The 10781-nt window shown below is 31.5% G+C and overlaps 1 protein-coding gene across 1 annotated transcript in view; it reads left to right on the plus strand.

The window, feature by feature from the left end:
• Window positions 1-10781, plus strand: part of LOC117171200 (SAM and SH3 domain-containing protein 1-like) — a 574484-nt gene that overhangs the window by 536110 nt on the left and 27593 nt on the right. Inside the window, exons 7-8 of the mRNA XM_033358281.1 lie at window positions 478-649; window positions 4864-5110. Coding sequence (XP_033214172.1) covers window positions 478-649; window positions 4864-5110 — 419 coding nt within the window. The remainder of the gene's footprint in view (window positions 1-477; window positions 650-4863; window positions 5111-10781) is intronic.

The following is a 10781-nucleotide window of genomic DNA, read 5'->3' on the forward strand; positions in this document are numbered from 1 at the left end:
AGTATGTATATGTACTTCACTCACATTATTTTTTTAGCTTTTTTCTCTTATTTTTGAGGATCCTTTTTCAACATAATCTTGATCTATTTTATGCTTCTACAAGCTTCAATCTACATGTTATATTTTTCATGAACCTCCTTAGAGTTCTATAACCCTCTATTTTCTTCAGCATTCTCACGAAATCTGACGGATGATTCCTCGTGAGATTATGACCCTCGCCCGCGTTCTTATAATTCCCCATCGTATACTAGTCCTCTATCCCGTATATCTTATAACTTCACCCTTCAAATTTAGGCTTCGGAATTACACGCCACACTTGCTAATTCGCAAAGTAATTTCGTTCTCGCTTTTCACTTTTGCTGCCCCTATCTTTATTTGCTTGATCCTTCTCAAGATTGCTCTTACAGAGCCAAGTTTTCCAAACTTTGTATGTCTATTTTCATTTAGATTTTTTTACAACCTAATTTATCTTTTTAGATGATACTTATATGTACGACGACGATGCGAGGTGTGGCATGGCAGGTGGATTGGGACCTGGACCAGGTGGTCAGCATTGGTACGACGAACCGCCTTACGAATCCGATCCCGAAGATTTCCTAATGGGAGCAAGTGGTGGACCGATACCAAGGACGACATATCAAAACGGAAAGTAAGAATCAAAGCAATATCTTCGTAAAATACAACTTCTTCGGAATAGAAATTCTTGATACTAGCAGTAGAAAGTCCATTTATCAGATTTAAATAAACTTTTCAACCTTGGACAATTTATTCCCATCAACCCTTCCCGTTTCGTGAGATAAATATAATAAAAGTTGTTCAAACTTATCACCTGATTTTATTTTCTGATACAGAACAATAATAGGTTTAATTTTATTCCTAAAGTGAGAGGGATATTATATAATGTTTGATAACGAATCTGTTCTAACACCAATTAGATCAGAATATTCCATTCTATACATTTTTGTCCTATTATTTTTGAAATCTACATGCATATAATTCATATTATGTTTTTCGATATTTCTCCATTTCAACCACTTTTATTCTATTTTTTCAATTTTAGGATAAAATTAACAGACGAATAGGAAAAAAATGTACAGAAAATGAATAAATAAGTTAAGCGACAAAACAGATTATAGTTGGTCAAATGGATTGGAAAAAGGTGAGATTCTATTAAACGGATGGATAAGATCAGAACCGTCGTAAAAAGATAACATTTAAAAAAATTCTTACTCATTTAAAAAAATGTATAATTTCGTATTTCACTATCTAAACAGAATAATACATTATTTTCATTAACACATGCGTGCAAACCGTTGAATTTAGAGCGGGTGAAGCGGGCTGGACGTTGGTTTGCCGACAAAAAAAAAACTGCGGAAAGAATCCTGCAGGAAAAAAAACTCGTGGCAGTGAGAAAAAAACCCGAATTTGCTGCCTCTGATGGATAATCTTGTAGTCATTGTACTTGTTTTCCATCTGTCACGAGCTTTTTCTCCTGTCACTACTTTTTTCCTCAGTCCTTTTCGCTGGTCAACAAACAGCAGTACCCGGTCCGCTTCAGATGACTAGATTTTGTGATTTTTTAACATGTGTTGAAGAAAATATCGTATCCACCACGAGAGGGAGTAGGCGAATTTTACCTCATGTGATAAAAAACACCTATGCTTCCATCCTTAGATGAATAATATACTATATTATAATAGATGAAAGCGTGCCTAATTAAGCTCTCATGATTGATATTATTGCTATATTATTTAAAGAGTGAAAGCAGTTGAAATCTGATAAAACCAACATTTAGTAGTATCATGTCCACCCCCACCCAAGTGTGGCCGAGCCAAGCGCTGCTCAACTTTGGTGACTGAGCGAGACTTTAAGCAATATTCCATGTGTCCAAGCCGTCAAATAAAATAGAAAATATGGATACAAAGTAATATAGGTGTATTTACTATTGATTTATTGATTGATTAACTATTGCTTCCTCATAGTGGGAGGCTTATTATCACTAACAGAAGAAAACTGACACTCGTTTCATGAAGTTATAGTACTGTTTCTATATTATAACAAAAATCTTACAATCCGAAAAGCAGAAACTATCAAAAGGTCAAAAAATATTGAAACATTTTTTTTATATGAACTATTAAATGACTGCTCAAAAATGAAAAATACGGGATTTGCAGGTCATGGAAAGTCATGAAAGGTTCTGCAATATGTCAGCCGATGCAGAGTTTTCCTCACGTAAACAAGATGAACAATTAAACTTATAAATCGGTATTGTTAGATCATAAGAGTTCATGAAGTGTTCGTCAATAGGTCATTCGATGCGTCTTGAAGACGGGAAAAAACATAACCTCTAAATGACTTTAGTATACCTTATATAAACAAAATTTTTCTTACATGAGGAAGGTGAAATTTTTCTCTTCCAAAATTTTAAACGCAAAAAATACCACTGATACCACTGGCCGATCCAATTCAAAATTGTATCCAACCTGTTGACTCCAATTGATGCCCAAGTCTGATAAGATCTTGAACTAGATATGCCAATTAAAAGTGTTTTTGTTTGCATTGAGAAATATAAAAAAACTTTGCTTCATTTATTTATGAGAAAAAAATGTTGACATTTGAAATAAAAAAATAAATTATCTAGTGTATTTTTTCGCGTCTTCGAAATTCATCGACCGACCCATTGTGAAGCTTCTTATATAGTACCGATTTTTAATGATTCATAAAAATGGTTTATTTTGCTTATATGAGAAAAACTGTTTTGTATCACAATTAATATAGACATCTATATGATATGTTTGTGCCTTTAAGACGCTTCGAATGGCCTATTGCAGAACCTTCCATGACCTCTTTTAATGTAGAAATACCTATTTGTCAACTTTCCAAATATATTGTTCATCTTGTGTATATTATGCAAAATCTTAATATTAGGAATGCAACAGTCCTATATATAATGTAATTACTTACCATGTTTATGAGAGACAACATTTTTTGATATCTGTCATACAGTAGACTCTACGACACTTCTCTCTAAGACGCTTCTCGTTTTCCGATTTCTCCTTCGTTCGCTGGCTCCCACTCCTTGCCTCATTTCATTCTGAACAAGACAGCATACCTTTTGTTTTGTCAAACTGTTTACCAAATACCTTAACCTATATTGTCACATTTTTTAAAATAGAATTTCAATGGAGCCGCCAACAAAAATACGTAAAAAAAGTGAATGGCTCATTGCTGGAACAACATCAAGTATCCTTAAAGCAATTCAAGAAGGAGAAAAAGTACTCAAAAAGATTTCAAACTTTGCATCGGTAATTATTCTTGAAATTTCAAAAATTTGCGTTCTGATATTGACAATTATCTTCTTCAAGATCCAATTGAATTAAAATTTCACAATTTTAATTATGAATTTCGAGAAATTCTTTATTAAATAAATTTCCCCCCAAAAAGACTTTCGTTTCGATGCCACCGAAGGGAAGGTTTTCTTTTACCGAACATACTTGACAACGCTGTACGGCGCTTGAGAGTGTTTGAATTCGCGCGCGCGTCACGTGGCTTTCGCGTGTCGCAGGGGAGAAGGTATTCTGACACTTCCTGTTCGCCTTCCCTACAGCCCCGAAAACGAGAAATGTTGTAGAGTCTACTGTATAACAGTATTGTATTTGATGACCTGTCATAATCAACCAATAGCAACTTAAAATGGTAGGAAAAAATTTACATTATTTATATGAGAGATACCTTCTTTAATATTTGTGATATAACACAAAGTATATTAAAAGTTGTTAACAAATTTTTGGTAAGACAGAAACCTAAGCTTGAAAACTATTTGTAGAGTTTTTCTTCTTAGAAGAAAACATCCCTCTATGAGGAATCTGATTTAATTGATATCTACGCGGAAGCAAAGTGTTAATTTTGTGGTGGCGTTTTGTAAAAAAGATGATAGAATTGTCGAAAAAAAGAAATAGAATAAAAATGATAAAATTGAAAGAAAAATGATAACATTTTTAGTAATTGAATTACAATCAATCATAGCAGAATTACGTAGAAGTGAAGTTGGATATCATACGATAAATATAAATTATCAAACCAATAGAAGACTTCAAAAAATGTGAAGAATTAAAATGTTCTAAAAAAATTATGTATATTTTTCTATCGATTTGAATTTCTTAATTTTTGATTTACGTCTTTACTTATTACTTTTCTAAATGTCTACCCCTTTCTATCCTGGATGTAACTTTGGAAAAATAATGATAGATTTGATAAATTTGAAAAAATTAACCTAGTCAATCTTAAATTTTTATTAAAAAAATATTTCGGTACAAAAATTAAACAAATATTTAATATGATATGTGAAAACTCAAACATAAAATCGGCAATCATTTATACAAGAATTCATCTATAAAAGAAATAAATTGAGATGTCATCGTTTTTCCAAACAGTGTAAAGATTTTGTTTTTCTATATGTTACAGTTTTTCGATTATCTTGATTTTTTTAATAATAATATTTAGTACTGATCCATTATCGGATCTTTTTTAGTAATAACTATTATTACTGAGAAAGACCAGATGATCGAAAAAATTATAGCATGAAACATTAAATTAGAAAAATGTCTAATAATTTAATTATTCAAAAATAGTAAAATCTAGAGAGTGAAATAATTCAGACTGAAACATATAATTCCCCTAAATCATATACCCAAACCCTCGTAACATCCTCTTCTTAAGTTAAACCCATAAGGGACCTTGAACCCTTGGGATTCTCCCAGCTCTAAGTTCATTAACCATTGACGCAAAACGTATCAACTTTGGCCTCGAGTTTCCGAGCCCTTGAATGTATCGTCAGGAATTTTAATTAATCTATATTTTCAGGGTGTGGTTCACATTGAACTTAAGACCGGAGAATCGAGGTGAGAGGGTGATTTCACTTCCAACAGCCGGTGACATCAGCCTACCAAGAGACCGCTCTCGAAAATCAGCGGATCGTTCTCGAAAACCATCGGCCTCGTCCACTATGAGAGGTCTTATCGTTTCACAAGGTCTCAACAATCCACCAGCAATCATACCGCTCACAAGAGCATCCAGAGAAAGTGGAGATTACGCAAGTAGTGATGTACAGGTCAGTTTATTTGATTTTATTTGGGTGTTTGAGGGTTCTGGAATTGGTTAAAATTTGTCAATTACTCTTTTTAAATCATTCTCGGCATTTTGATATGCACAACAGCATAGAATTTGGGTTCCTTGAAAAAGGGTTTGTTTAATATATTCATTAATCGACCCATTAATTTAATAGTTTCGGAGGCCGGTATAATAATAGGCATTATAGAACATTTAAAAGCATAATATTCTATGACGTGTACATAACTTTTCAAAAAATTGTTTATCATAATCATTTAAAGTTTTAAATTCTGAACATTTTTTTAATGAATTTATCTTAATTAGCACATTTTGCTCTAAAGTATTTTGTCATTCATAATTGGTTTGCGTGTAAAAATGTTAATTTTTATAATGTCTTGGTTCAACTTTTTTTAACATTTCGATTTACAGTTTATTTCTTATTTTTCATGACCCGGAAATTTTTTATTTTGTAGGCTTCCAGCTAGATATTAATTTTGTTTAAAACAGCGAATTTGATATTGCTTACTTTCTTATCAGGTTTTCGAAAGAAAAAAAGATCTTTGCCAGAGCCGTTTTAGAAAAAATCAATGTTTAATGTCAAAAAATCGAAGCACCCAGTTTTTCTCGAAATCGAAGCGAGATATGGAAAAAAGTTAAGAAAGTCACATTTTTTCTTGGGAAAATTTCTACAAAAAAACCCCTTCATATTTTTTAATCTCAATTCATTTTGTTGAAAAACTTGATTTTTCGACTGAAAAATTATTTCTTGTTCTGGATATAATTATTTTAGGAAAAAAAGGTAAGAATGGACGTATAACAATATGTTCTATTAACACATCAAACTTTTGATCCTAACCTAATGACATTTTTTTAATATATTCAGACATTTCGAGGAATAATATTTGTCTATTCTAATTTTTATCTTTTATAATACAATATAATACAACTGGCATAGTAAAACTTATTTTTACTTATGAAAGCGAAAAATTTCCTTTCTTAAGAAAATGAAGTAAGATTAAAAATTACAAAAGGACTATTTTTATATGAGTTTTCCGGCCTATAAATTTACCTCTGTTAACTTCTTATTTAGGTAGTGTTTATACGTCCGGACTTACTTTCTTGAAAAGAAAAACTGTGTATTCCTATTTTTTTTCAAATTAAAAATAGATTTTTTAACAAAAGACTCCGGTAAAGATCTTTTTTGTAACACAATAGTTTAAGTGCTCATTTCAACGGAATCGTATTAGGATTTGAGTTACTTTTTTTAAAACTAAAGTTCTTGTAATACAAGGATAGTTCAATAAGTCCTTAGAATGACCAACAGATGGCGCGCGAATCGCTCCAAATCATCTGTTTTCAATCAGCACCACTCCCGTCTAGATATATGGTGCAGTCACAGTCCACATCTTCTGAGTTTACGTCTTTTATAACCAATTGAAAAAAAAAATTGTTCGTTAAGAAAAATGGAAAAAACGAGTTCAGAGCGGTAATCAAACATTTTCATTTAAAGGGTTTAACTCCATATGAGATAAAAAATGAATTGGATTCAGTTCATGGCACATCTGCCCCTGCCTTAGCAACGGTTTATGACTGGGTAAATGAATTTAAGCGTGGTCGTACATCAATAAGTGACGAAGCTCGGTGGACAAAGATTTCCAGACAACGAAGACGTCATTGCCTCTGTAAGTGCTTATTTTGAGGAACTTCCGAAAACGCACTTTTCTGAAGGATTAAAAAAACTTGAAAAGCGATTGACCAAGTGTATAGAGCTCCAAGGAGATTATGTTGAAAAATAAAAAAAAATTTACCCAAAAAAAATTGTTTTCATACTTCATTCTAAGGACTTATTGAACTACCCTCGTACAAAGAATGTTTTGGTGAAATTATCGCCCAGAGATGGCCAAAAGAGCGACCACGAAATTAGCGTGCCATGAAGTTATAAAATACATTGATCTATTTTTCCATCTGAATTGCAATATTTAGCTCTAGAGGATATGCAATTAAAATTTCGGAATTTTAGTTTTATTTATTACTAATCCATCATATTTTAATTTTATTATATTTTAAGTAAGTTCAGCGTTAAATTGTTCTATATATTATATTTGACAATATTGAATTGCTAAATATTATTCTCTTAAAAGTTCAGATTTTTTATTTTCTTTTGCTAGAAAGCTGAAAAAAGTTTACATTTAGATTCGAATCATAATTTCTTTTAATGCTCTTTTTGGAATCGTGCAATTTTATGAGATTCAATTGGCTATTTCTTAATTTAAAGTCTATTAATTGATACAGAGTTCAATATTTATGGGTTTATAACTTTAAACGCTTCAATCCAAAATTGTACAGTAATTTTACACTTTTAACTTAATTGTTTAATAATTAAAATTGATTTGAAATTCTAATTTTTTTTATTTTTATGTCAGAATTTGTAAAAATTTACAAACATTGTAAGTTCGAAAAAGCCAAAACGGCCAAGTTTAAACAGACGAATGTGCAAATACTTTCATTCGAATTTAAGTAAAAGGCAAGGAAAGACAAAAAAAAAATAAGTCAACTTCCAAATTATTTTTTACTTTCTTTCTGTTTTTTTTTCTATATTCTTTTGCTATCATTAAATATAAAATATTTGGCAAATTTACCAAAAAATGAAATTTTGAATTCTTACATTATTAAATTGTTCATTATTGAATGTCCTTTTTCTATTTTTATTTTTTACATTATTCAAAGCTTCTGTTTTAAATGGAACAATTTTAAACGCCTTTGAATTTAAAATTGTTTTATATTCTTAAATATTTAATTTGAAATATTTTTGACTTAAGCATTAAAATTATTCAAAAATAGAATAAATAAAAATATAAATATTCAAATATTTATGTTTTTAATATTTCCAGTTTTAAATTGTCTAATCTTTTCTGCAATTTGAAATTATTTGCATTTCAAATTCAATTACAACATCGCATCAATGTAAACTGAAGCATAATGATGTTATTTGGTACAAATTGTACAGTTTGCCATTTTTCAGTGTTTAGTTCTTTAAATAGGGAACTATTCAATGCAGGAAGCTTTTTAGTTTTAAATGCTTCAATATTAAACATTTTAATTGAAACTTGATACATTAAATCATAAAGTTATTTAATCTTAAAGTTACTTAATTAAAAACTTTCTAAATTTGTATTTTCCAATATTTTGTATAAAAGAATTGCAGATCAAAGTTAAACGCTTAAATTGAACACGCCTGAAAACTGACACATAATTAAACTTAGTTAAGAAGGTTCAAAATTGAGTATTTATAATTAGAAATATTTGAATTTAAAATCTTACTATTTGAAATTTTTAAAACTACAATTCGAAAAGAATTCGACCAAATTTAGTTCATTTGATGTTCTTGAAATTACAAATTTCACTCTCGAAAACTCCCAACTTACGATTCGGAAATAGCTTTTACTTTGAATAGCTTTTAATTATTTGTAACTACATACAATTTTCTAATCAGTTGTCCAACTTCGAAGTTGCGTACTACAAACAGTTAATAGCAAGCAGCTAATGTTAAAAATCTTTTAACATTTAAAACGTGCTCTAACTTTTAAAGACATTTACAAGAGGAACTTACACCATTCGAAATTTTGTTTGGATTTGTATCCCTCTCATTAATAGGGCGTGGCCAAAATTGTAATATCCTAAAATATAAGATGCCTTTTCAGCAATTCTCGAGAAAATAAGCTTCTTAAAAATCCGCGCTTCTCATTTGAATATTTATTGTATTTTTATTTTACTTTTCTTATGTGTTTAATTTTGATCTCAAATGAAAATAATAATAGATAAAATTTAAATATATAATTAAATGATATACAAGTAGAGGTTTCTATAAAACACATTTCTTGGATTAGAAGTGTTAAAGTTTGATCAAAATAACTTTTTCATGTAAAAAAAAGTTAAAAAATTAATATTTTGGCTTGATAAAAATAAAAACAGTCAGTTGCAATTAAAAAAATGTAATGAAAAAAATTGGTAAAGAATTCACGTAGCAGAAATTACACCCAGACTTTCCGGTTACAAACTCGAAGCGGTAGAGCTTGACTTGACCGTCTGTTGAAAGTCTCCGCATCGTCGTCTATGTCTCTATGTGACGTGTGTGGGTTTTTTGAAAAGCCCGTTTTCTCATGAATTTCTACAAAGCGCTTCTTACTTTTTAGCATTTAAAAAGTTTGGCAACGATCTATTACTGGGACAAATGACCAAACTGTTAACAAATAAACAATTTTGTTTGGATTCATAACCAAACAAAATTTCGAAGGTTGTAGGTGTATGTTCCCTGTGTTAGTCTCCCATTCTGGTCAGTTAATAAATCAAGCCTAACTTTAGAATTTAGATTGAAGCACTCTATTGATAGAAATGTTTCGATGTCGCCCGCACTGCAGCAGTTATAAAACGTTTATGAAAGCAGATATTAAGCAGACCGTGTTGCGGGCATCAAACCGTACTGAGCAGGCTTCTGCCGGTGATTGCAGTTTAACAACCACTGTAGCTTCGGTGTAACTAGTTTATTGCCCCTCGTTTTCACGAGACATCGCTCGCGCGTTTTTCAGCCCGATAATATCGCTTTTTCCACGCCCTTTTCTTTCTTTCTTTTATGATTTTCACACGTTCGATGTTGTCACCCTCTTTCGTTCCAGGGCAAGCTCGAACTCGGAAAGCAAAAAAAAAGTCTTACCCCAACGGAGGTAGTTCGTGATTTATTTAATTGGGGGCGAGTAGGGCAAGAGTCGCGCTCTGTCGAAGGACATTGGTAGAAATCTTGGGGTGAGAGGGCCTCGACCTCAGTTGCTTAACCACCACCCAATCAACTTCTGATCTAATCATTATACGTACTTCGATTGACCTTTGAGATTCGTGATAACAGAGCAGATCCTTCGGAAGTGGATTTGTCTATTTGTTTGCATGCAAGATTTCACTGTTGAATCGTGCACAATGCACATATATACCTTAGATCTATATGCTAACCCACTTAGTAAACAGGTACGAGTAGATCAAATATAAACATCTTCAACCAGGAATCAGAAGATTGCCCTGGATTTTGCTATACCTATGTACTAGTTTTGTATATAGCTCCCGCTGCCGTAGGAACTCATGAATATGGATTTTTTTCAAGAATTCGAGCAACCAGATGCTTTTGGACCAACCTAGCCAGTTATACATTATTGTCGCGCAACTGGGTTACGTTTAAACGACTGACTCGATCTAATTGCTACTGTACCACCTAACGAACTAACTCAAAGTTTTACTTCCGTTCTGATTATTCTGCATAGCTTGCCAACTGGTAGTCGTTATAAGGCTTGGGTTCTTTCTTCCATGTCTATTGTGTGGAGATTGTACTTTTAACCCCTCATGTATATTCGATTTTTAGGATTACTTGTGTCTCACTCGATCCAAATGTTAATACAAAATTTCTAAAATGATAGAAATAATGCACCAGTTTGATGTAATTCCAATATTCAATTGCACAAATTTAAATCCCGAAAATAATAATTTTTGGTGTTTATAAAGCATTGAGTTTTAATAAATCAATCTGAAGACCAAAGGGGGAGGGTCGGTAAGGCCGGTTTTTGGCCTAATTTATTTTTGGACCAAAAAATCTGAAAAAATCATGGTAGTATCTTATAAGTATCCCGAGT

Source organism: Belonocnema kinseyi, chromosome 4, assembly GCF_010883055.1.
Source record: "Belonocnema kinseyi isolate 2016_QV_RU_SX_M_011 chromosome 4, B_treatae_v1, whole genome shotgun sequence".
Lineage (NCBI taxonomy): Eukaryota > Metazoa > Arthropoda > Insecta > Hymenoptera > Cynipidae > Belonocnema > Belonocnema kinseyi.